Source organism: Accipiter gentilis, chromosome 5 (genome assembly GCF_929443795.1).
Source record: "Accipiter gentilis chromosome 5, bAccGen1.1, whole genome shotgun sequence".
In the NCBI taxonomy this organism is placed as follows: domain Eukaryota; kingdom Metazoa; phylum Chordata; class Aves; order Accipitriformes; family Accipitridae; genus Astur; species Astur gentilis.
In genome coordinates, this window is record NC_064884.1 from 1,410,611 (window position 1) to 1,435,855 (window position 25,245).

Sequence of the window (25,245 nt, forward strand, 5' to 3'; positions counted from 1 at the left end):
CAGGGTGGGGCGCTGAGGATTGGCGGCGTCGGTGCCAGTCATGAGGCGGGCGGGGCCGGGCGGGCCTGAGCGGCCAAGCAGGTACGGACGGGGGTGGCGAGGGCCCCGCCGACGCGGCGGCCGGGCCCGCCCCGGGGGGGGGGGGAGGGGGCAGCGCGGAGGGATTTTTCTCCCCTCGGCCGTTACCGCCGTCTCGCTGAGGGAGCAGTCGCGGCCGCGGGCCCGTCCCCCCTCAGGCCGCCTCCCGCCCTGCCCCTTGCGGGCGGAGGGGCCGGGTCCGAGCCCCGCCGGCCGGGCCCCCGCCGCGGGCAGGCGGCTGTTTCTGTCCGAAAGCCGTGAGCTTTAAACTGCCCTGGCCGCCCTGTGAGAGAAATTAATTCCCTATGAGAGAAATTCATTCCCTACGAGACGGAGGGAGCGGCCCCAAGGGCCTCTTGGCGTGCAGGGCGGTCCGAGACCCAAAACCACCCGTGTCTGCCGCCAGTGCTCTGTCATCTCCCTTCCCCGCCATAGGCTGAGAGAAAAAAGGGGCTGGTTCATTTGAAGAGGTTCACAGAGACACCGCGACTAAAAAAAACCACCCCAAAACCTCAGAAACCGAACCGTTTTGCAACACCACCCCCCCCACCCCCCCACGCCCCCCGGCTCCGAAAAGCTGCTCTGGTTAAATACCTGAAATACCACAGAAGAAAATTATCACGACTTCTGACACTCTCAGTAAAGTTGCCATCATTGCTTTATTGATTCTGAATCTGAGGGGAGGGAAAGTTTAATTTACCGGTGTTTTTATTCCCCCCTGCACTGTGCACTGCAGGGATTTGAGGCAACAGAGTTTTAAGCGTTTCTGTGCAGGACCTTAGTTCTTGATTTGTACCTCTGTACTGGAAAGGCCGCTTGGAGATTAAGCACCAGTATGTTGGTGGGAATAGGGAGAACAACAAGCAATCGGTACATTAGAAAAGGTGTGCCGGGAAAAGAGAAAGAGGAGTGCTTGTAGATAAACAAGAGACAACCTGCTCCTCAGTTAAAAAGCCACTGCACTCTGCCAGTGGTTAGAGGTGCAGCGCTTGGGGCAACTCATTCCCAGTGGTTGCAGCCAGCACCCAGGAGGACAGGTTTTTAAGCAGAGCAACTAGTTCCCTCGACCTAAAGATTTCACTGATAGAGGAAGAGTCCTATGGGATCAGGCTGCACCTCTGCCTGAAGCTCCCGCTTCGGTCCTGACTCAGCAGAGATGACCAACACCAGGTCTGGTGTTTCTTTTTCTGAGAAGGATGGGTGCCAAGCAGCCCATGATCAAGATTTGGAGACAGAGGCTTGTATTCACAAGTGTGATTTATATCTTCAGGCTGCACAATACTAGGCTAGTAACAGCAGCTCTGCCAGGCACGGAGTGCAGCTGTGGCAGCATGTGGGTGGCGTCCAGCTGCGATCCCGGTCAATGTAAGGCAGAAAGACTGTTTCCACCCAGGTATCCCCCTCTCCACTCCCGGGGAGAGAGTTGGTGAACAGGGGAGGGAAACAGACTGAGTTGTAACAGACAAAGGAATTTTAGGGCTGGAGACTAGCTCCTGGCTTCAGCCTTGTAGCAGATTCCTGGCCACAATCATCCGCATAACCTCATTGGTACCTGCAGCAGGATGAGGGTGCAAAAGAAGGACAGTTAGGAGATGGTCCAATTCTGCCCCCAATGAAGGCAAAGAGAATTATTCTGCCCTGAGCTGCAGTTTACAGCACAGAAAAGCTCTTCCCACCAATTGAGGTGGCATTTAGGAGGTGCTGGGCCAAAATACAACTGCCAAGTGCCAGCATTTTGCTTGGGAAAGGCATCAGAGTGGCAGATCCTGGTGCTTCTTTTTATTTGGGCATTGAGAGGATGCATGCACCAGGCGTTGAGCTGAACTGGATCTGTGCCAACACCTGAGTTCTCTGCTTTACTATGTAATATATACACAACACACAGACAGACCTGTAGACCCACTTGGTATTGGAAAGAGTATGTCCCTTATCAGGTACCCTGGTTGTAGGTGAAGGGATTTCAAAGGAGAGAAAGCAAAACGGTTAGGAGGCCGAAGTGAGATTAGAAAAGGCCAGACACCGTTACAGACACAACATCAAAGAGTGAAGATAGATGGGAATCACAGGAAAGGAATTTTTGGGGAGCATCAGCACATGTCTGTAGGAGTCACGGGATGAAACTGGACAGAGGCCCCGCTAACATGACAGCTAGGTATCTCCCTCTGCTGTAAGACTCTTAAAATACACAGTTACTACTCCAATACACCAAGAGCTCTTGGCCAGGAGATTCACAGCCATGACATCCAGGGACGCCTTGCACTCAGAGCAAAAATTCTTAGGATTCTGAAACCCAAGAATCAGAGAGTCATGTGGGAAGGTGGGGGCCTCTGGAGGGTCTGTTCTCTCCTGGCTTCACTGCCAAGTCACTGGTAGTAAGAGTGTCTTTTACCTTCCAGGATCTGGTGGACTCTGATGTCTCGCACAAACTGCTGCACAGCATAATCCTTCAGGTAGCCATAGCCCCCATGCATCTGTAGAGCCTGGTTACAGATCTAAGAAGACAGCATCGCTGAAATGCCTTGCATGGTGTTGAGGACAAGTCAGTGACAGAAGCTCGGTAAGAACCTGGGAACTTGGGCTCTTTTTTTTTTTTTTTCTGATCACCTAATCTCATCTTTTAACAAAGTGTGGTGTGACGGCAAGGCACTCTCAATCCCCATCAGTGCTATCACGTTACCCAAGTGCTGTTTCGCATTAATGGTGCATTTATGTGAATGTGATAGCATAGAAATACCCAGGAAACGCTTTACTTAACTAAGGCCATTTTTGCTGCATTTCTATGGTGCTACTGATGCAAAAAACCAAAACGCCAGATCACCATCTAGCGGTCAGTCAGGCAAGGAATCTGTTCAGGGCTCTGGTTTCTACTGAAACATGACTCCATGCATCATTATCTGTCAACCTGGGACATAAAACGTAACAAATAGCAAAAATGCAGAGTGCTGAGAAAATACAGTAGCTTCTAAATGACACTGATCTAGGAAGTGTCAAGGTGCAGATTTCTTTTTCCTTTCTTTTTCTCCCTTCTTGCTTTCTCTTTGCAGCGACATTTTGTGATAACATTTTATTTCTCAGTGGTCTAGGAAAAAACACTTTTTACCTAGCAATGATCAGCCTGTAACATGCATATTATCACTTGGAAATAAAAACGCTCTACTCCCTTGTCCTGTCTCCCTGCTTGGTCCCCTAGAAAGTAGTGTAGAAAGCACTAGAGGCCAGGAGGCCTGAACTGTGGAGAGGCTAATACTGCAGCCTCCACAGGGTGCAGAATTCTGTCCCGTAAAACTTCCTGGTCCTGAAATGAGGCTTCTGGCTCAAAGAACGTGCTTGAGTCTGGGTCCCTACAGTGTCAAACTTCCTTCTGACATCCTGGGCACCAAGGAGGGTCTCCAAGCTTGCGGTTATGATGCCAACTGAGCTTTGAGTAACGTACCGCAAAGCATTCATCAGTAGCAAAGAGCTTGGCCATGGAGCAGAGCACAGCCGCGTCCTCCCGTCCCTCCTGCAGTGCCCGCGCTGCATTGCGAACCATGAGCCGTGCTGCCACCAGGCGCGTCGCCATCTCCGCCAGCCTGAACTGCAGGTACTGCCAGCAGACGGCACGAGAGGAAAAATTAGGTCAGCATCTTTGGAGGGACCTGGGTCCTGAACCACTTCCCCACTACCTTCAGGCAGGTCTCAGGCCTGACACGCTTTCTTACTCAGGAAAAGCATGTTCCTGACTTCTCCAGGGAAGACCCTGTGAAGTGAGTGATGGGACCTCTGGCTGCTTGGTCCGTCAGGATCAGAAACAACAAAGCTCTGGGAGTGCAGATCTGGTGGAGAGGTTACCTGATTGTTTGCTAGGGGTTCTCCAAACTGTTTGCGGACAGTGAGGTGTTCCTGAGCCAGAAGAACAGAGGCATGAGCAGCTCCTAACGAACAAGAAGCTGGTGGGAGAAACCAATGACACAGCATGAATATGAAGATAGCGGAGACGGGAACGAGATGATCCTGCCCTCCTCCCTTGGCTCTCAGCTGTCTTCCTTACCAATGTTTATCCTGCCTCCATTCAGTCCCTTCATGGCAATGCTGAAGCCCTGCCCTTCGGCTCCCAGCCGGTTGCCAACAGGAACAACGCAGTCCTCAAAGATCACAGCCCGAGTTGGCTGGGAATTCCAGCCCACCTGGGGAAAAACCAGAACACCTTCCAGGCTGCCTAAGGAGCAGCACACCTCCAGCTCCCAGCAGAGAACTGCCCAGCCCGCTCTCAACCCCTCAGTCTCATTGCCAAGCTGCCAAAGAGTGCCTGTGGTCTAAGTGGTCTGGCCTCAGTGTGCTGAGTTGGAAACTGGAATGCCTGTATTTGAGAAGAGGCACAGATCCAACAAACCCTGATGTTCCCGAGATGAAAATCCTTCACTTACCAAACGGAGGGGTATTGTGCAAACTTCACCAAAGCTGGACTAGGCTTAGAAAAAACATGCCAGGCTGGGACTCCAGTTGACACCCAAGAAGAGATCTCTAATGCCTTGCACAGACTAGCTTGTCTCTGTCCTGCACTTCCCTCAAGCGCACAGGAGGTGAAAACCAAGCCTCTTACCTTCTTCTCTTTCTTGCCAAAGCTAAGCCCTGGTGTCCCCTTCTCCAGTACCAGGCAGGAGATGCCCTTGGGGCCTGGGCCTCCCGTGCGACACATGACCACGTATACATCAGCGTCACCTCCCCCACTGATGAAGGCCTGCAGAAGGACACAAGAAGAAAGGGGCAGCTTTCGTATGCTACCCCTGACCCTGCAGCAGCAGCTGGGGTACAAAGACGGAGAGGCAAAGACCCCAGGGCCAGGAAGTATTTAGGGACGCAACTGTACTAAGGTCTGGTGAATGCTCTGCAGAGCGTGTCCTACCTTGGGAGAATACACAGAGATGAGGAGACAGTAGGAAATGGAAAGGACGGTGAGACCCAGGCCCCCTTGTGCATGCAGTGCCATCCAGCAGCTTTAAGAGGAGCAAAGAGGTACCTTGGAGCCATTCAGGACGTAGGTGTCCCCTTTCCTCTGAGCTGAGGTCAGCAAGGAAGCTGCATCACTTCCACTTCCTATTCGAGAGGTAAGGAATCAGCCAGTGAAGCAGCCGGTCCAGACCCTACAACATGTCCCGGGGATCATACCCAACAGCGCTCGCACGAGCATCTTGGCAGTCATCATCTGCCCCTTCCCAACTTCCTGGTGATTGCCCAAATGAACATGAAAAGAAGCTTTTCACCTCCAGCTCCGTGCAATGCTCACGTCCAGTTAAACAATGTTAAGAGTATGGGAAGGGAGAAGATTTCTTGTTTGAGGACGCTCACCTGGCTCAGTCAGGCAGTAAGATGCAAATTTTTCCATGCTACAGAGCGATGGGCAGAACCTGCGCCTCTGTTCCTCATTGCCAAAGGTGTCAATCATCCAAACACACATGCTGGAGCAGGAGAAAAGGAGCAGCATTACAGGAATTGAACACAGCCCTGGGAGGAAGGCAGGTCATATAACAATATCCCTGCCTGCACAGAAGAACAAAGCTCCATGGGGTTCAGTCAAGAGCACAGAGGCTTGAAAGCGTATTGCTCCACCTCAAAACAGAACAAAATTAGGTGCCATGGAAGCCGGGAGGAAGAAGATCGCCTTCCATTCACCACAGACTTGCTGCCTTGTGGAACAGCAGCTTCCTATTTAATAGCCTCAGCGTTCCTCTCAGCGCCAAGCCCTACTGTCTCTTCAGAAAACTGCACCTGGAAGAAGGAGGTATCATCACTCCATCTTTCTGTGCAAAGTGAGCCCGTCACTGAACATGTCTGTACAAGCAGGATAGGGCCCCGGTATCAGCAGGTGCCACTGGGCTCTGTCATAGTATGACCAAAGCACAAAGGTTACTATCTATAGCCAGCTTAAGTGGAAGAGCAGGGCACAAAATCCAGAACTTAATCCCATCTTGCATGCCACAAAGCTAAAATTACTTCTTGGTGGCATCTCAGTTTTTGTAGCCTATTTGTTTACTGGCATCGAGAGATCCTCACAGGGACACGTCTACTTGGGGTCCCAACTTTAAATAATACGCGGCACCAAGAGACCTGTCTCCAGCTGGATTTAGAGCCCGCAGAAAAAATGCGTTTTTCCGCCAGGCCGACACCATCCACCGTTCCGCAGACACACTCACTTGTGGATGCTCATATAAGCAGTGGTGCTGGTACATCCTGTTGATAAAGCTTCAAAGATTATGGAGGTATCAAGTCGTGACAATCCAGAGCCGCCGACGTCTGGTTTCACATAGATCCCACCAAATCCTAGCTGGGCTGCCTTCCGCATTGTTTCCACAGGGAATATTTCCTATTGGGAGAGGCAGAGACATCACAAGTGAATATTCATGATCAACTAAATCTCAATATTCAATGCCTTCTTTCCGGTACACCTGGGCTACCAAGTCTAGTCCCAAACTCCTGCAGAGTTAATTGGGTGGGTTACAGAAGAGGCGGCTACCTAGGCAGGTACATACCACCTTCAGGAGTAAATTCGGGTTTTCATATGACTGAATAGCCTGGCTAGGAAAGCTTCAAGGAAATTTTCATGGTTTCCCACCCCAGCTACAGCAGCAGCTTCAAAGAAGATCTCTACAGATGGCATTACAGCACTGAGGAGCTATTGCAGGAACCCCTCTGATGAGACTCGAGGATTGTGACATCCTAAGAGAGGAAGAAGTGAGCAGTACAACCCTTCTGTGGCTGTCGTACCTTCTCATCCCACTCTGCCATGTGAGGAGCCATCTCCTTGGTAGCAAAATCAAGGGCAACTTTTTGGAATTCCTTCTGCTCCTCAGTCAGGCCGGTGGATGCTAGAAAAGCAGGAAGAGATCAGAGTACGTGTCGGTTGCAGGAGAAGCAAGCACTACCACCTCTTCTGTAGCCCAAACAATTTCAAAGTGTCCCGTAACTCACACAAACAGTTCAGAGTCTTTCCTGCAGAGACCGTTTCTCTGTTCCCTGGGGCCACCATGAACTGTGCTGATAGAAAGAGGGCGGTGGGCTTTGGGAGGGGGCTTTCTTAGGACAAAACAAACCCAGGGTCCCAGCTATCTCTGTCTACTCAACGCTAACTACGTTGCAAGACCGGGACAGGGGCAGCACAGTCCACGGCAGCTGCCACTCCATCTCACTAGGTCTGTGCTGCAGAAATACAAGGACTTCAAAGAAGTGACACTACACTGGGAAGCAAGCAAAGAATAAAGCAGCCCTTTGGAAACAGCATCTAAAGTTTTAGTTAGATCCGCCATTTGAAACCTCCTGCTTCACTTGCACATCGATCCAACATTGTTTTGCTAGTTCCTCTCCTAAAAGTCACAGGGATGCTGCTGCTTCCACCCTAAACGTTGTTACATTTAAACATGGAAGCAATTCACCTGGGCAGTGGTCGGGAGCTCCGCGGGAGGAGTCCGGCTCAGACACAGCTGTTTTCCTGGCCACCAGAGACCACGCTCGCTCAGCCACCAGGCGATGACTTTGATCGCAGGACAACCCAGACTTACAGATGGCTACGGAGAACCGAGCCTGCCCCCCCCCCCCCCCCCCCCGTGAGCCCTTTGCAGCGTTTTACCCAGTCTTTTTGAGATATCGATTCACAGCCTAGCTTGAAAACCCGTCAAGGTCTAGCAAAGGGGAGGGGATGGACCTTTTGGCCGGCCGGTGGGCAGCGCCGGGACGGCCGGGGCCGCCTGCGCGGAGCCGGAGCAGGGACGTGGACATCTCCCCAGGCCACCGACCTGCTTTCGACCTTCACCCGAGACCGCCTCCCTCCCTCGGGCAGCCAACATTGCGGGGAACGGAGGGGGCGGCAGGGGTGCGTGTGTGCGATCGCTGCGGCCGGCTCGGCCCCGACTCGTCCCGCGGGCGGCAAACCGGGCCAGGACCGGGGCTTCCCCCCCCCGCCCGCCCGCCCTGGCTCGCCCGGCGGCCGCGGAGCCTTACGGTCAATGCAGGAGGCGATCCCCCGCCGCAGCCGCCGCCCCGCCGGGAGCAGCAGGCGGGCCGGGACTCGGAGGGCTCCTGGCCAAGCCATGGCGGGGGGCGGGCTGGCCGGCCGTGGGCCGATCGGCGGGGCGGCAGGAGCCCGGCTACCGGTCGGCGGGGCAGGCTGGGAGCTGTAGTCCTGCTCTCGGCGCCTGCCCGCTCTCGCGGTGGCTGCGGGGAGGGAGGCAAGCCTAACAGGCCGTGCCTTATTTTATTATTTAATTTTTTTTTTTTTGCATAACGGTCACCCACTTCCGACTCCAGTCGGGCGAGGGGGGGGGGGGGGGGGGTGGGCGGCGTGTTTCCTCCTCCTCTTCCTCCTGCGCCGAGGTGAGAGCATCCTTCTCCCCGGTCCGAGGCGAGGGGGGCTGCTGCGGCCAGAAGGCGGTGAGGGGGAGCCTGGGCTGGGTGAGTGGGAGGGAGGGGAGAAGCTTGGCATTGAGGGTGGAAAAGTTGATGCCAGCCGCTCTGGCGGGAGGAGGCCAGCTCAGAGCCAAGTAACTTCTAACGGGCTTGCTGGCAGAAGGGGGCAGGGGTTGGAGCAGCCAGCTCGCTGCCTTTCCCGAAGGGACTTTGCGTGCCTCATCTCTGTGAGCAACAAGCTGAGCCGGACACCCCTGGTGGGAGGCTGGACTGAGCTCTGGAGGCAGGCTGTTCTCCCTTTTCCAAAAGCACGTCTCCTCTCGCACGGCAGAGAGGGGCCAGGCTTACCCCAAGCACCTTCGGGACTTTTCTCCAACAGCTGCGCCGCTGTGGAGAAAAGCAGCCCTTCTGCTAACGTCCATCAGAGCAGTGCTGTGGAGGGCCTGCCTGCCTCCCAACATGCCAAGGGTGCGGCCCTCAACCAGTGCCAGCATTTGCACTGATAGAGGAAATGGCTGAGCCCAAGGAAGGATATTTATTTACTCTCCACTTACTCTACAGCTTTTACAGTTCTTTGTCTCGGACATCTCCGCTTTTTTCAACTTGGCTGAATAAGCAGTAATGCTTCTTTCATTCAACAGGTGCTTCTCAGTGAAGAGAAGAGAATTCGGAGACCAGAGATGCCTTGGCCAAGCAGAAAGAGAGACAAAGGAGCAGTAGCAGGTCTGTGCTGACACCTGAACTAATTTAGCATCTCTCACTTGAGGTTCCAAGCTCTAGTGAAAGTACAGTCAGTCATCTTAACCGCCCGTCTTTCAAAGCCACACCTCTTACAGACAGCAGTTCCTCTCTAAAAATGGGCTGAGCATCCATGTGTGACTGAGACAAGTCTGCTAGATATACAATAGGGACAATGATGTACTCTCAGGACACGGTGGTTAAGAAATGCAACTCACACACGTTCATGAAGAGCTTTTGGGTTCTACCCATTAGAGATGGGCAGTCAAAGCATACCCAGCGTAGTGGCAGGAAGCTGATGTGGTACTATATGCAAAAAAAACGAAAAGCAAAAACCTTGCACTTGAGGCAACGTTATGTGGTGTTTAAGGTGCAAGATGAAAAAATTACACAGTTAGCCTCATCCGTGCCACTCATCTGCTTAACTGACTCCAGCAAATAACCACCTTCTTATTAACTGTTTTTTACCGTCTGGCTCCTGGATGCACAGGGATACAGACCCCCTCTGAACAGGTAGCACAGCGGAGGCTTAATTGAAGGTTTCCAGCTACTGCAGTAATTGAAATAGCTTGCTTTGCTGCTGAATTTTCCTGTTATTCACCAGACTCACCTAAATCAACTTTCTTGCCTGCAGTTCATTTCTCAGGGGTTAATTAAAAAAAAAAAAAATTCAACTACACTTCATGTGGACAACATAGTCTATCCTGGCTTTTTTTGTGATTAACTATGACTATTAAACTACAATTGTGCACACCACACACACACCAAAAGATCCTTATTTCAGGTGCCAACTAGAAACACTCAGAAATACTGGTGTGTAATGCTACTACCTTATGCTACTACCTTGCCCACAGGATCTGGGGTGCAGCAAACTTCTGCTGCAGTCAAATACCAGTATGCGAAACCAGCTTGGACAACTAAAAATGTTTCAGCGCCAGTCCTTAGCAGAAACAAAATGTGTTTTATCTGAATGGTTTGGGGTTTTTTTTTTATTGTTTCTTTTAAGATAAGAAAGAGCCTGATGCTAAAATTGCCAAAACTGAGGAGGAGACTTCAGATAAGGAGGAAGAAGAGAAGTCCACAAAACCTCCAGCTGGGAGTTCCAAGTCTGGATGGAAGAACTGGAAGAAGACAAAAGAATCTGACTCCGGTGGGGAGGAGAGCAAGATAAAGTATTGTCACTGGCTTCTGAAATCAGAACCAGAGAGCAGGCTCGAGAAGGGAGTGGATGTGAAAGTAAGCACCAACAACCATCCTTACGCAGCAAAGTATAGAAGCAGTTTCACTACTATCTAGAGCATTAGTGCCTGAATGCTGAGCTACAGGATCAGACAATTCAGCTTGTTTGCAATATTAACACTGTTGTGTCTTTATTTCTCAAAAACCGTTTGACTTCCTGGAAATAGAAAGACATAACTTTGTTCTCTTCCAGGGTGACAACCTTGGGGTTTGATACTTGTAATAAAAGAGGAAATCAGGTCCTCAGGATGCTTAGCTGTTGATAGCAGGGGCAGCATCTATTTCAGACTCTGCCTTTACACTGCTGCAGTGTTCCTCCTTTGTGAAGGCTTTTCTTTAGCCCCTGTGGGAACCAAAAAAATTGTGTCACGTTTGTACTATAATTGAAGGAGCTACTAAGGAACAAACGTTTAGGCACAATGTAGACAATGAGATGATAAAGAGCAGACTACCTCCTGAACTTAACCTGTGTTTTCATTCCGTTTGGCAGTTCAGCATTGATGACTTGAAAGCTCAGCCCAACCAGACAACCTTTTGGGATGGAGTAAGAAACTACCAGGTAAGGAGCACATGTCAAAGATGGAGTCACTGAAGTAGCACTAGAAAAAAGGTGGCTTTCCCCACAGATGACTTGTTCCCTTTGCCAGAAGAATTTCCTTTTGAGGCACTCTGCCTGTTTTTACAGGTACATTTTGTCCAGAGTCAAAACTCCTGCTTAATTGCCTCTAGGTCAAAGGTAGATTCAGCCTGGGTAATGTTCTGTCAAATCATACGGTTTTTCTTTAGCTGAGACCAGCCTTTATTTCCCTTGACACCTTTTAGCTAGTCTGTACTTGCCCAAACGCTATGCCTTGTCAGTGTACAGCTTTCTGTTCCAGGTCTCTCTGTGAAGGAAATCCATGTGTGTTTCCCCTAATATATATGATCTCCCCACTATATGTCCTTCCCCCTCTATATATGATCTGCTCTGCTGCTTGTTTGCTGACAGTTAACTTAAGCCTTCAGCTGTCTCTGAACGAGGGTGGCCGAGCTGTTGAATTCCCACGTACTTTCTAACCAACAGGACCTTGCTCTTCAGCCTCGTTTTTACTTCATTTCATTGCAGCACAAAATGTGTACAACTGTAGGAAACCTTACCTGAGTAGCTCTGAAGCACACATACCTGTCTTGTTAGTTCTTGTCCCTAGCTGCTTATAATGAAACCCTCAGAGCTTGATACAAAGAGCTCAAAGTCTCTCGTTCACACCTGACAGGCAAGGAATTTCCTGAGAGCCATGAAACTTGGGCAGCAGGCCTTCTTCTACCACAGTAATTGTAAAGAGCCTGGCATTGTCGGCATTGTCAAGGTGAGTCCCTCTTTCTCGTTCTGTGTTTCAGGGGAGGGGGGGAGGGAAGTAATAAGGGATGGCTTATCAAAGAGCTCATTAGCCCTACTTCTGTCCCAGCACCAAAGGAGTGCAAAAGTTGTCCAATCAGAGCAGCGAATGAGCCTAGGGCATCTGGCTCAATGCTACATATCACAGCAGGGCTGACTCAGGCATCTTTCCCCAGAGAAATGGAACCAAACTGCTGCTTTCTTGCTGACATTTCAGAGCTTTTCCAGCCAAGTGAAGTGTTGCTCCACACTCTGATTAAAATGTGATTCACTAAATTCTAGTCAGCTGAGCCTGCAAGGCAGTAGTATAAAACCAAGGGCACAGAAAATCTTTTTCTTTAAGAGGAAAACTCGTCACAAAGACTATCATCATCTAACCCATTTTCCTCTGTTGCCTGTGCTCCTTCCACATTGCTCTCCAAAGAGGTGATGATGCTTCAGCCATACTCTTCTGCAGTGCTTCAACCCAAGAAATGTAAAGGAAAGAAATATATCGCACCATTAGAATGGAGCTTGGGGAAAGCAAGGCTGATTTTTGCACCAGGATTATTCCTTAGGTCTAGTCACAGCTTGCTCAAGGGCGTTTCATACCCTTTGCTGACAATAGTTTTGAACTGATGGGAACTTGTCTCACATTCTTCTCCCCTTCTGCTTCAGATCGTAAAGGAGGCATACCCTGATCACACACAGTTTGATCAGAAGGATCCTCATTATGATTCCTCCAGCAGAAAAGAGAACCCCAAATGGTCCATGGTAATGTAGTAAACTAAATGCTGCTGTTTCAAGCTCTGTGTGCAAGCCGAGTGAAGGTAGAAGCCTCTTCGCATCATACTGCATATCTTCTTAAGTTTCTGTCCTGGCCTAGCTACCTTTTTCTCTCAAGAGAAAATCCAATCCTGATCGTTTGCTTTACCTCTTCCCCTCTCTCTTCCCGAAGGCTGCCAAAATGCATCTCCCTAAATTTTCAGATCTTACTTGGATGCAGAGCTGACCTCCATGCATGGCAGAATTCTGGGTTAGGAAAGAGAACAAGCATCTTTAAGAACAGCTCTCAGTCTACAGCAAACCAAGCTGTAGTTTTGAGGCACGCTAAATTATAGGGAGGGTACTGTTTGCAGGCTGGCTACATCCCGCATCTTAATTTTGTATTGTCTGTGACAACGTGAATGTATGTTGCTAGTGCACAGTGCTAAGATTCATGTAAACAAGTCACCTGCCAGGAGTAGCTGAAAGTTCTTTTAGCCTTGAGCGAGGAAAAGCCTCCGTACCATTATAAGGTAGTACACATCAGTCATTTGCTTCAGTTTAAAATCTTTATCCCCCCCAAAGATCTTATGTGACATCTGGAGGCTATATCCTTCTCCAACCATGCTTCTTTACTGCCCATCGCTCTCCAGGTGGATGTCCAGTTTGTGCGGATGACAAAACGTTTCATCCCCCTTTCTGAAATCAAGGCTCACCACCTGGCACATAAAGCAGATGGAGGCCCCCTAAAGAACATGATGCTCTTCACAAGACAACGTCTTTCCATCCAACCACTGACACAAGGTAAGAGCAGCCTTCTCTAGACTCTTGGTGCCATTCCCTCAGAGGCAGCCCTCACTCAGACAACTTGGAAGTTCCACTCATGGCTTTTTCTTCCTTACCTTTTCAACACAGAGGAATTTGATTTTGTCTTGAGTTTGGAAGAGGAAAAGCCACATTGAGAAACTGACAGCAGCACAGCTTCTACCCAGCCCGCTGATGCCTCCTCCTAAACCAGCGTAATTCTCAAGTTTACTTGCTCAATCTCAGCACCAAGAACATGCCCGCACATGATTCGCAGCTACATGTCCCTTATTCTGGCACACTGTTATTTTTGCTTATTTTTAAATAAAGCCTTTTAGAATCAATTGCAGCTACTTATTTTTAATAGTGGAAAAATCTGCAGTTTCTCTCTTGAAGGATGAAACAGTTACATCCTCCTTGAGGGTGTTTACTACAGGATCTAGTGCAGTTCCATGTACTGCAGAGGCACGTTCTTCTGCAGAAAAGTATCACTAAGCTGCTGTCTAGAACGAGAAAATTTAGATGTATATACATATCCAGCCTGATTGCTGCAAAGCAGATCACAGTTAGCTTCCTGCAGGTACAAAACTTCCCATGTTATTTTAATACTGACATCAGGGGAACAGAAGAAAATAAAGCTAGCTTGCTAATTTTTAAGCTACATGGGTCCTCCACCAGCACAGCTTCTAAGCAGTGACATAGCTTAAAGAAAGACCAAGAATTTACAAAGATAACAATGGACAAACTCCTTGAGCATGTTTGGAGGGCTGCACAGTATGGCGCTAAAGAAAGATGTCTTAATACTGTGGAAAAAAACCCAAACAAAAACAACAAACCCTGCCCCCCCGCCCCCCAACCAAAACCAGACCCAGGCCAGGCAATATAAACCATATCAGACAAAGTCATGCACAGCATTTGACAGCCAGGGCTGGCTCTTTTTAATTGGAGAGACAAAAAAACCCAAGTTTTAAAATACAGCCATTGAAAAGACAACGAATTAAGAAACATGTAAACACAGCAGAGGCTTAATTACAGGTTGCACTGCTTGGTTTAGTACTTGTACACTCCCCCCCTGCCTGACTCTGCCTGGGAGAGAGGGAATGACCAAAGTACTTAACAGAACCACCTACCTCAGGGGTACATGACTTCTCAAATAGTGTCTGCCCCTTACCATGCTAATGAAATGCTCTTCTATAGTACCTTGTCTTGGAGTGACCTTATGCTGCAACTTCTCTCTAAAGATGCTCAGCCCATCAGCTCCACCCCAGACAAAGAGGGCCTAGTGGGTAACAGCTTGAATGGTCCATTTAGCTTAAGTAAAAAGAGGGATCATTTCTAAATTCTGGTTCCACAAGTAGGGATGCAGGGGAGAGGGGCACAAAGTAGGAAAAAAAAAACCAAACCCACAACCCAACGTATAGGCTCATGTACCTTTTCCGACTAAACCCCCCAGAAGTAATGAACAGATGTTTAACAGAAATCTCCTTAACAGTGCATTGTCTTGTCAGACAATTATCTTACATCCAGGAGTGATGCTGTTGGGCCAGTAAACAAAACACTCCTGGAATGCAGAGACATCTTCCTCCACGGGGTTTCTTTAATACCACATGGCCTACAATCAAGAAGAATAGGCAAGGAAAAAAAAAAATTCTAGGTGGGATGGGAGTTGAGGGAAAGCTAGAGGGTGGTTAGGGTGCTGCTGTGCTCAGCTTAGCCATGGAAAGATAGTCTGCTATCCCCAGGGGCTCCCAATGGGAGCTTTGCTTGTCTCTAAAAGATTGTGTATTGCCACAGCACAGGTGGTTCCCCCTACACAGAGCAGGGAGTAGAGTGAGTGTCGAAAGTAACATCCAGATTGCTTTGCCGTGTGAGACCTGCAGCAGGTTACCACCTCTTGCCCTGGCATAACAAGGTAGTTATCTAAAGTAAGCTTTTGCTTCAGTCTTAGGAAGACACGGCTCCAGCCCATGGCACAGACTTCTCATGTAAAGAAAAGCAAGCCACGTCTTCACTATAACAGAGCAGAAACATGGTGTGACACAAGCATTCAGCAGAGATGAGATCATTAGTGTCCTCTACAACAGAGTGAGACTGTCCAGCTCTACTAAAAACCACAACCTTACACACGGTGAGTAAAAGTTAACTTACTTTGGCAAGCAGAAACACACATTTATCACTGAAATACAGTAGCTGTCTTACTAGATAAAAAGCTCCCATTCCCACCCAGGCCCCACTCCCTCCACCAGCACTGTTCCACTAAACAAAGCAGAAGATACTTCTATTTCCCAGCTGCAAGACAACTGTTCTACATTCAGCTGTAGGACAGAGGCAGAGGACAGTCATTCCAGAGTCAAAAGGAAGCTGGACAAAACCCTAAAGAGGCACAAACTCACAGGGAAATCCAGACAAATCCCACTTGATAGAGCTCATATCCCAGCATTTAGTGCAGGCTTGTCTCTCCATCTGGTGGGAGGTCTAACCACCTGCTTCCTTGATGAGCATCTAAACAGGAGGGACATTCTCCAGACTCAGTCAATCAAGTCTACAAAGCCACATCTAATTTTTAATGGAGGAGTGACTCCCTTCTGGGAATGTTCTCATGATTCTACTTAGCTGAAGACTAAAAGCAGCTTATCTTAGAAAAGAAAAAACCCGCATTCAGGTTCTCAGTTCATGGCATACCCTCAGACCTCACTGGTGACTTCAGCTCAGGGGCCTCGGGAATACGTCTCTGGAATCAGAAAGCTCTACCATCTTTCCAGTTGCTGCTTGGCTTCATCTAGCAGCACACACAGGCCATGAGCTTCTTAAAACAATTGCATCCACTTTTCTGTCCTTACTAATCCTCATCCCGCAGGCGCAAGGGAGCAAACAAAACAATACACACGTGTTTCTATACTGCCGTCTGTCCCTACTACAAAGCCTGCTCTGTCACAGGGACACAGACACGAGCAGGGCAGCGTGCGCAGCGTAAGCCCGCTCCCAAGACAGCCCCCATTTATTTCCCATGTTCCAAAACTATTCTCTAGACCTCTCGAGGCTGGTCTGCCCCTGCTCTGCAGCAGCAACTGGGACCTGTATGAGTGCGGCAACCAGAGAGACCGAATCTCAGGGGCACTCGGGCAGCTGCCGGGACAAGACTAGGAAGGCACTGCTCTTGGCCAGGAGCCTTCCCGTCCCCACTTCTTGCCCACCCAGCAGCACCGAGACCTTCACCGCTCTGCCCAACCTGTGCCACCTCCTACTGCAATTGTATGCCTCACTCCCTCCTACCGACGCAACGTGCAGTCGGGAGCTCCACAGCAAGGACACAACAGCACGCCTGCTGCCCGTGCTCCGTGCGGCAGTCCCCGGGCTGAGTCAACTACATTGTGTAACTGTTTGTGACAAGGAATCCAACACCAGCATGAAGAGGAAGGGGAGGCAGCGAGGGGATAGCGCTAAGCCGTTTCAAGTAGGCCGCACCTCAGTCTCTGACTCCCTCCTCTACCTTCCAGCTAATCACTGTGTCATTTTCCCTCGTGAAGGTTTCAGAAAGGCAAGAAAAATATCCATCCTACACAGCCCCAAAGCAACCTCCACACCGCTGGGAAGAAGCAGCAGATTTGGCCTTCACTTGCTCTCTCCCTCCCCACTGCCACACTAAAAGGGTCTCGGGGCAAAGAGGAGATCAGGCAGCTCCGCAGCCTCTGGACACATGCCTCAAAGCAGCCGACCCCAGAGGAATGTAGTTGATTGGGAAGCACTGAGGTACCTTCAACTCTGCACCACCAGTGCTCCAGCTTGCCTTGCCCTCCCATCCCCTTCCCACCTACGAGTCCTTTGAAGAAAGGAATTAAGTCAAAAACGGATATTTATTTTCCATGAAGTCTCTGAAGTGTTTTTTTTTTTTTTCTTCCTCCTTGCTGCTGTCCCAACTGGCTCCACAGCAGCCTTTCTCTGCGTGGCCTCTCACTGCCGGCCGTTGTTCTCTGCAGTCTGGCTGGGGGTCTTGGCCTCGGTGTGTGAGGATGTCCCCTCAAACCGCTGAGAGGCGATGGCTGCTTGGTGGGACATGCTCTTCCTCACTATGTCTCCTTTCCGCCAAAGCACCACCTCCTGTAGTAACATAGCCAGCAGGGCTTGTCAGGGCTTGTGAAGACCTTCTCCTGGCCCCACCCAGACCCAAAGGGCTGAAAGAAGCCGCCAGGCGAGCAGCTTGCACCCAGGGAGAACTCGGCCCGTGCTGGCACGTTCCACCCGCAGGTGCACGCATGAGGCCACTTGCAGCTCAAGCAGAGGCCTCGCAACGCAGCCTTCCTGGAAACGTGGGTAGAGCGCTCCTCCCCAAGATCAGAGGACGCGGGGCAACCCACTGGACATCTAGGGCAGCTCTGTCCTATTGCCGTTGGCTACCACATTGGAATTGACGAGCTGAAGCACAGAAGCTCCACCACAGGCAAACAGAGCAGAAAAGAAGTCCCAAGCAGGGACCCCCTACATGCATCCCCACCACCATGCACATCCGACCTGCGTAGACCATTTCTTCTAGACCGACTTTCCACACTCTTAATTTGTCTAGTCCTTACAAGTATTCAGTCATGTACATGATTCTCCCACATGGGAATCTCAAATTCCCACAATGTCCTTATAACATAGCATCCCAAGCGACAGTCTACAGGTCCAAGAAGAACTAACAGCTCTATTTCTCACCTGCTGTTTAAAGTAGCGTCTCTCTTCCTCATCAATCAGCACCAGGTTGAGGTAATAACGTACTGAGAACTTCTTATTGATGTCCCTCATCGTCGGAGTCAGCTCGTAGCCAGCCAGAAAGAGTCTGATGGGAATGGACTCCCCTACAAAGTGCACAGAACCATCAGCACAGACAGAATGCACAGATATAAATGAGGAGAGCACAAGCAAAACAAAATCTTACTAGGCCACAAACTTTGTGACCATTTCCACAAGTGGAGTAAGAGGAGCTAAAAGACCTCAAACTCCCTTCAAGAATCAGCATGCACGGTCCATAGCCAGATCCTGCCCTTGCTGACAGCTATTCCATCTCCGCTTTAACAGCACAGGACTCGTTTGTGACCTGCATCAAAACAGCACTGCAGGAAAAAAGGAGTAAGGTGACATTTTCTCTGGCAGGTGACTCTGCTGGGCAATGGAGCTGGAAAACAAGTGGCACAGAGCTAGAACACCATCTTTCTGCTCCAAGTTGCAGCAATGCCAGCTGGTGGCCCATGCCAACAGTGAATTTACATCTATTCCTGTTCTGTCACTGCTTCATCGAAAGAATCAAGTCATTGCAACTCATTATGCCTCAAGCCCCTTCATCATACCAGAGAAGGAAGGGGATCATATTTAATGACCTATATAACTGCCGTTGAGTCCACCAGTAAAATAGGATGCATACTACTACTGAGCGCACAGATTCAGCTGAAGATACTGCAGGACTCGCATTCCCACCCCAAAAGACTTCAGAAGAAGAATTCTGAAGGGTTCATCTGCCTTCTCACCTCTCACAGGTGCCCCATCCATGATCTCATATTTAGCTATTGTGTCATTCTCATGATATACGTTGGGTCCGGTCCCTGTTGTTTCTCTCTTGATGATATCTATCTCCATGTGTTTGATCTTGATTCGCACCAGCAGGAAGTAGATCTTCCCGACAATCACATCTTTTAAATGATACCTAGCACATGAAGGAAGAAATTACCACAATCAACCACTGTGCAGCAGACCAGAACTCAGACTGAAGCGCAGGAACTTGCTCGTCAGGCACTTTGCTCTTATCCACAACCCCAGCTGTAAATTTCAGATAGCATATCCACTACCACCTCCACTAGGCTGCTGTAAACAGCACTTCATCTTTCATCCTCCAGTCTTTTGGAAAATCGACAAGAGCATGATCAGATAAATTAAAAAACAGAATTTCAGGCTGAATATCTGCAAGAAACCCCCGCGACAGCAAAGCCTCCAAACCCAATTTTTTAGGTCAACTAAAACTAATGCAAATGTTACACCACAGGGAGATTTGCTAGCATCAGCTGGGAAAGATGCATTAAAAGTACTTTAAAAGAGCCGTTTCCAACTTCTGTGCCTGAATTAAGGTCCCACTTCAGCTGTATTGTCTGGGAAAACGCAGACGTTATTCTTTGAAGACACTTGGAAATACTGGTCTTGCCAAGGATACAGGGAATGTGAAGTTACTGCAACAGCCTCACGCTGTGCTCCAAGCTCAGTAAACCACAGCCATTGCTTCACACTCCTTGGTCCAGAGAGTACATCTATGGGGCAAGGAGAGAAACCCACAGATCCTCAGCCAGGATCCAAACTGTCTGCCAGCCTCGCTGGAGCGCATGAACAAAGAACCCCTTTGAGGATCACATGCAAGACACTTGCCTTGGCTTCGAAACCAAGCCATCCCCTGTAGCAGATGGTTCCCCACAGCCACTGGCTGCTCTTGAGACACTTACTTGGACTTGTTATACTCGAACTCAATGTGCAGGCAATCCTCAATCCCCACCTCCATCTTAATAGAGGAGTTGAGCTCTGGGTAGGTGCTCAGAGTGTGCACAACTATGTCCATCTCCTTCACCACATCATTCAGTCTGCGGCTGACAGTCGCTCGGAGGAAATACCTGCAAGGAGAGTCCCCCTCCTATTAGGGTTGTACAGGTAGCAACAGAGACAAAGCAGGGCGGGACATGGGGCTGAATGGATTGCACTGGGGTATCTAAGCAGTCTTACTGGTACCCTGGCTTCTGGAGCAGCCAATACAACATGTTGGAAAAGACAGAATGGAATTTTCAAATGGAAAAGCAGACTCTTCTAAGACTTCTCTCAGCTTTCATGCATTTGTGAGCCTGAGTTACAGCAGCACCATTTTGGGGATCTGAATAACAGCTCGCACATGTTAAAACCACTGCCCTTTTGCAAGAGATTAGATCATACCAATCTCCACAGACACCTCTTTCTGCAGATCTCAGAATTTTCCAACCCCTCCCTTCAAAGCCTGTGACTAGACTTCAAGTCAACTGGAGTGCCTAGATGTGAAATACAGTTTGCAACATATGAAAAAGATACAAGCTAGGCATCTGTTTGCATATAAAGCACAATTAAAGTCAACAAGACTGATTACAAAACAGCAAAAATGTCCCCATTAGAGACTAAACCAAACATTTTCTTTTAGTTTTTGAATTACCAAACAAATTGGAAAGTATTTAGTTGATTCAGAAGGGACTGATTTCTCTTATCACTGAAATGGGGCAAAAGAAGTTCAATAAAGCCTGATGCATGCTTATAAAAGTAGAGCCCTCAAAGACAGCCTTTTACAACCCAGCCCACTGAGACTCATTTGGAGTTACATTCTAAGCTTGCAAGGATGTCTAGGAAGGGATGGTGCACTCCAGTATCATCATGGTAGATATCAGCACTTGCACACTGCACAGAACCAAGAACTGGGGTCAGCAAGTGGAGGAGACTCACCGTAACTTCACATTCTGCCCCGTGTAGGACTCATAAGGTTTTTCCACGTGTGTGAATTCGAAGTCAAATGTCTGCGATTGAGTGAATTCACCAGGACGGGCCAGGTCTTTCACCAGAGATACAAACTCATGGTGGTTTCCTCGGTCATAGTAGAGTTCTAGGAAGACATAAGTCCAGGTTAAGCAGTGATGCTTAATCCCACGTGACGCAGTGAGGAAAGGCAGGAGATTTCACAGCTATGAGCAACTCTCTTGTCCAGATCACTACTTCTTTCACCACCGTTCAGAGAAGCTACAAGGGGAGCCTGTGGCTGCAACATACTGCACTTGTTGACCACTCTCCATCAGAGCTAGGTGCAGGCCAGAACTCTCAGCCCTGAAACAGGAAGGAAGAGTTCTGCACAGCTTCACCTACTACAACAAATCAGGAACTCAGCTTGCCTTAGAGTGACATGCGTCACCTATCATCAATATTAATTACGTTCAGGCTGTTTGAGAAGAGGACCCAGCAGCTCACACAATCCCTTCCAATAATTTTCTACACAATATTCCACACCAAAGGCATTGCCACTGTAAAGAGAGGAAAAAACACTACAGCTTCTCTGGAACAGCAAACAGTGACAGAGCAAAAACGAAGGGCTAGGAGGCTTCCAACTGTTCCTGCTTATCCTTTGACAACAAAGACTTTGAGTGGTCTTGATTCGCACCAGGGAATAAGTAACAGCAGAGATCCTCACCAATTCTACATAAAGCCAGTGTTCAGTGCATGACTACCAAGTGTGTGGGGAGCTAGTTGAGTCAGCCGTTCCACCAGCCCCTGGATAACACATTAACGGCCACATGAACACTGGTGAGGGAAGAGCATTCACCTTTGGAAGCACCGTTCAAACCAGCTCAAGTAACCAACATGGTCACATTGCTTCAGTTTTCCCCACAACCTTCTTGCATCAGCAGGAAACAACTACAGGTTTCCTCGTTTAATCAAAGCAATCCTCTCTACAGGTCCACAAAGTTTTCTCCCTTAAGTCAAAGCAACAGAAACTTAAAACTCTGCAATTTGCATTAATAGCTCTGCATTACACGTAACCGTCAATGAAATCTGCCCTTCCCAACCCTGCGTGTGAGCTCTGTGACTACAAGACACCCACACAGTCCTTCTAAAAGGTAAAGCCTTAGCCAATCTGATACAGCAAGATGAGGAAAGAAAAACCTAAGTCATCAGACAAACATATACAGACAAGTTCACTGTCAGCACTAAACTGTGCAGAGGAGGCTTCTGAGAGGTATCAGTAGCATTCAGCAACTGCAGTGAGACTCAGTTCTCTGCTCCTTGAGATGCACGATGAGATTTCAGCTTTTAAGTAATGTCTTTTCCTTACACCTCTTTGCTCACCTTGTCTCTGTAATGGAAATATTGGCACTAGAGCACCCCTCACTTAGGCAGAACAGCGAGTGCCATCAAGCCCTTTAGGCTGGGCAGGCAGGTGACATAAATAAACCAACTGTCTCTGCATTGAATACATGTCCATTGAGAGGAAAGTGCTTGTTGATGTGACAGGGAGAAGCCACACGCCACATAAAAAGAGGAATATATCATCTGCCCACACGATGCAGAAGGCAACGATCGAATTTAAAGCGAGGGGAGGCAAATGTCAGTGTACTAAGCAAGTTCTCTGCTACCTCAAAATGGCACAGATTGGCATTCTGCAGCCTTAGGATTGATGTTTCCCACACTTCAGAAGACATGAGCGTGTCAAACAGGTATAAGCTGTAATTTCAGGTTTTCAGAGCTATAAGGCTTCCAGATGAAAAAAAACCATAACCTGCCAACATTTTGGTGGCATGCTCAAGACACAGTAACCGCAAGCAAACCAAAATCTTAAGTGGGTTCTGTGCTCACCAGAGATCGTGCAGGACAGTGTTCAGAGTCTGGACTCTGGTACCCGGTCTGGAACGGCCATCTTCCCTGTGACACATCACTCCTTTTACATCTCAGTCTCCCCACCTGTTAAATTGTCTCATGTAGATACTGACCTCATGGCAGCGAGAAGTCAGAATATAAGGCAAGCTGTTTTGAGACGGAAAGCACTAAGGAAGCGCCGTCAGCGGTACAAACTCCAGTGCTTTATTAAAGCTGCCTGATGGGCGAAAAGAAAGGCCTAACGTGCAGCCACAGCAGCTCCTAACACACCCCGCTTGGGCAATAATGTGAATTCAAAGCAGTTATTCTAAATACGTATGGCTCAAAAGTCTTCCAAAATGGGGAACGAGAAGCTGGCGAGGCAACACAGAGGAGACAGAGTGGAGCCAGAAGCAAAGTTCATGCTTAATTTCTACTGACGATCACGATCAAATAGCAGGAGGTCATAAGCTAGCTCCTGGCAAACAGGCTTAGACTCTGTCATTTACAGGCTCCCTCTGCCTGCCCTCCCCTTTCTTTCCAAAAAGTGGCGTCATAAAACAAACGAGGCCAGCGGAAATATTAAACGGTGGTATCGGGGCTGGGTGGGAAAACCTCTACTTCACTCTACTTCACTTTCCTACACCGCATGATTTGCAATGCAAAGGTTGCAGGCCCACAGCTCGCACAGTGATTCTGAGGATTAAACCTGAGTACGGAGGGCCACAGACGCGAGGCATCGCGCACGCCGAGCACGGTTGCGTCACTGGGAACATCTTGAACTTATTTTGGCTTGTGGCATTTAGGTGCATCCATGAAACACGGCCATCTCCACTCCGATCGAAGGGTGGGCGTGGCAGCTACCTTTCTTCTAAGAAAGCAGGAAATATTAAATCTAAATCAGTTGCACGCACAGATAACCACAAGTTGTGAACCACTTGAAGTCACCCAACTAACCGTCCCGGGACGCGTGGTCACTCACTCGAAGAGTAAGAGAATAAAAGATCGAATCAGCTGAGCTGAGCCCGTCAGCCTCACGAAAGATGCTCTACCCAGGTAAAAATGCGTGACGGGGTAGGGGCTGGGAAGGTGCAGTTAGTGATTGGAGACATATGGGCAAAACCTACCCGGTTCACCGTCCTCAGCAGAGCCATTGCTTCCCTAACCGAATCAATAGGCATGCAAGAAATGCAAACAGCTCGCAGAGCTGCAAATAAAGACAGCCAGCAGCGTACCGCCCAAAAGCTGGCGTTGCTAGGGTGTCCGGGCTCAGACCCGCACCCGCAGGACAGAAACCGAATCTTACCCTACCTGCGAGCGTGTGCATTTTAGAGCTGAAATCGGTGGCCGAGCAGAAGCGAGAAAATAGGCCGAGAGAACAATGACCTGGAAAAGGACCGGAGCTCCCTCCCTTCTGTCAGGGCTCAAGCCCAGAGACCGGACCGGGTCTCCCAGCTTGAAGGAAGGGTGGAATAACACCCGACGGCCGCAGGAATTCTCCTCCCGGCAAAGCACTGCTCAGGAACGAGCGTAACCCGCTTCGCGCCGGCGAGGATTCCCGTACCGTAGGGCGCGGCGACGTTCCCGGCACTCGCTCTAGCGTGCCCGCAAACCGGCAGCGCCACGAAGGCCAGAGGAACGCGCCGGCCTCTGTGCGACGTGACGCTGACCCCGAAGGGCAGGCTGCCGGGCAGGGGATGTCGGGGGGCGGCAGGCCAACCTTCCCCCTCTCGACCCCACCACAGGGGACGAGCCGCCACGCCGCGGGCCCCCCGCCCCGCTCACCAATCTGCCCGATGAACTCCACTTTGATGCCCTGGTGCTCCAGCCGCTTGTTGGGGTTCTTGAGGGTGAGGACCACCCGCCCGGAGACGGTCTCCCCGTCGTAGAAGAGGAAGTATTTCTCCTTCTTGCCTTCCTCCGTCTTGTGCTCCACCCGCCGCCGGCTCTCGGCGTCGCTCAGCACCAGCTCCAGCTCCGCGCTCTGCCCGAACCCGAAGAAGCTCATGGCACCGGGAAGGGAGGGGGGGCGGGGGGATGGCGGCGGCCGCGGACCCCGCCGGGTCGGGGGGGGGGAGGAAATCGCGGCCGGCGAGTGCCGGCCTGCCCGCAGGCACCACGGACAGAGCCCCGCGGGGACTGGGCGGCGGAGGCGACGGAGCGGCCCCGGCCCTCGGCGGAGAAGGGGCTGGCCGAGCCGAGCCGGGCGGAGCGGAGCCGGGGAGCTGCCCGGCGGTGGCGACGGCCCGGCAGCGGCGTGCGCTCAGCGCCCGGGGCAGGGGCTAGGGGCAGGGGCCGCAATGCGGCAGGGATGCCGGGGTCGGGGCCCTGCGGCCCGGCGCTTCCCCGGCTGCCGCTGAAGGAAGCCCGGGGCGGCCCCGCAGCCTGCCCCCCCCTCACCCCGCCACGCCACGCCACGCACGACCGCTGCCCACCTTCCCTCCCCGCCCCCCCCCCCCTCCTCCCTCCTCCCTCCCCAGTCGCTTCGCTTCGCTTCGCCGCCCGAGCGCTGGCGC

The 25,245-nt window shown here is 50.2% G+C and overlaps 3 protein-coding genes across 7 annotated transcripts; 1 reads left to right on the forward strand and 2 right to left on the reverse strand.

Moving 5' to 3' along the window:
* Window positions 1–718: 718 nt before the first annotated feature.
* On the reverse strand, window positions 719–8,190 carry ACAD8 (acyl-CoA dehydrogenase family member 8). The gene is made up of 11 exons (XM_049801175.1): window positions 8,053–8,190; window positions 6,823–6,923; window positions 6,252–6,421; window positions 5,407–5,516; window positions 5,078–5,154; window positions 4,661–4,798; window positions 4,109–4,244; window positions 3,910–4,007; window positions 3,512–3,664; window positions 2,468–2,570; window positions 719–1,630 (listed from the first exon to the last, which is right to left on the reverse strand). Exons 1-11 carry the CDS (start codon window positions 8,141–8,143, stop codon window positions 1,578–1,580), a joined length of 1,230 nt encoding a protein of 409 aa, XP_049657132.1. The 5' UTR covers window positions 8,144–8,190; the 3' UTR covers window positions 719–1,577.
* On the forward strand, window positions 2,534–13,701 carry THYN1 (thymocyte nuclear protein 1). Of its 5 annotated transcripts, none has more exons than XM_049801192.1 (8): window positions 2,534–2,635; window positions 9,099–9,180; window positions 10,202–10,431; window positions 10,925–10,993; window positions 11,688–11,780; window positions 12,467–12,562; window positions 13,207–13,357; window positions 13,469–13,701. In XM_049801192.1, the coding sequence occupies exons 2-8, from the start codon at window positions 9,138–9,140 to the stop codon at window positions 13,513–13,515; spliced, it is 729 nt and encodes a 242-aa protein (XP_049657149.1). In that variant the 5' UTR covers window positions 2,534–2,635; window positions 9,099–9,137; the 3' UTR covers window positions 13,516–13,701. The 5 variants fall into 5 exon arrangements, with proteins under 5 accessions (XP_049657149.1, XP_049657148.1, XP_049657151.1 ...); XM_049801191.1 differs by lacking the exon at window positions 2,534–2,635 and adding an exon at window positions 8,338–8,424; XM_049801194.1 differs by lacking the exon at window positions 2,534–2,635 and adding an exon at window positions 8,377–8,502.
* Window positions 13,702–14,262: 561 nt separating this feature from the next.
* Window positions 14,263–25,157, reverse strand: VPS26B (VPS26 retromer complex component B). The gene is made up of 6 exons (XM_049801188.1): window positions 24,515–25,157; window positions 20,831–20,987; window positions 19,819–19,983; window positions 18,859–19,034; window positions 18,050–18,192; window positions 14,263–17,455 (listed from the first exon to the last, which is right to left on the reverse strand). Exons 1-6 carry the CDS (start codon window positions 24,735–24,737, stop codon window positions 17,309–17,311), a joined length of 1,011 nt encoding a protein of 336 aa, XP_049657145.1. The 5' UTR covers window positions 24,738–25,157; the 3' UTR covers window positions 14,263–17,308.
* Between the last annotated feature and the right edge of the window lie 88 nt (window positions 25,158–25,245).

Excerpts from the sequence above, each read along its gene's own strand:
- ACAD8 (XM_049801175.1), bottom strand. The coding sequence starts at position 8,143 with ATGGCTTGGCCAGGAGCCCTCCGAGTCCCGGCCCGCCTGCTGCTCCCG. Across the intron at positions 4,245-4,660 it reads TTGGCAAGAAAGAGAAGAAG|GTGGGCTGGAATTCCCAGCC; the intron begins GTAAGAGGCTTG and ends GTTTTTCCCCAG. Across the intron at positions 3,665-3,909 it reads AACCCCTAGCAAACAATCAG|TACCTGCAGTTCAGGCTGGC; the intron begins GTAACCTCTCCA and ends GTCTGCTGGCAG.
- THYN1 (XM_049801192.1), top strand. The coding sequence starts at position 9,138 with ATGCCTTGGCCAAGCAGAAAGAGAGACAAAGGAGCAGTAGCAG. Across the intron at positions 10,432-10,924 it reads AGAAGGGAGTGGATGTGAAA|TTCAGCATTGATGACTTGAA; the intron begins GTAAGCACCAAC and ends TCCGTTTGGCAG. Across the intron at positions 11,781-12,466 it reads GCATTGTCGGCATTGTCAAG|ATCGTAAAGGAGGCATACCC; the intron begins GTGAGTCCCTCT and ends CTTCTGCTTCAG.
- VPS26B (XM_049801188.1), bottom strand. The coding sequence starts at position 24,737 with ATGAGCTTCTTCGGGTTCGGGCAGAGCGCGGAGCTGGAGCTGGTGCTG. Across the intron at positions 20,988-24,514 it reads GGAGTTCATCGGGCAGATTG|AACTCTACTATGACCGAGGA; the intron begins GTGAGCGGGGCG and ends ATGTCTTCCTAG. Across the intron at positions 19,035-19,818 it reads TTCGAGTATAACAAGTCCAA|GTATCATTTAAAAGATGTGA; the intron begins GTAAGTGTCTCA and ends TTCATGTGCTAG.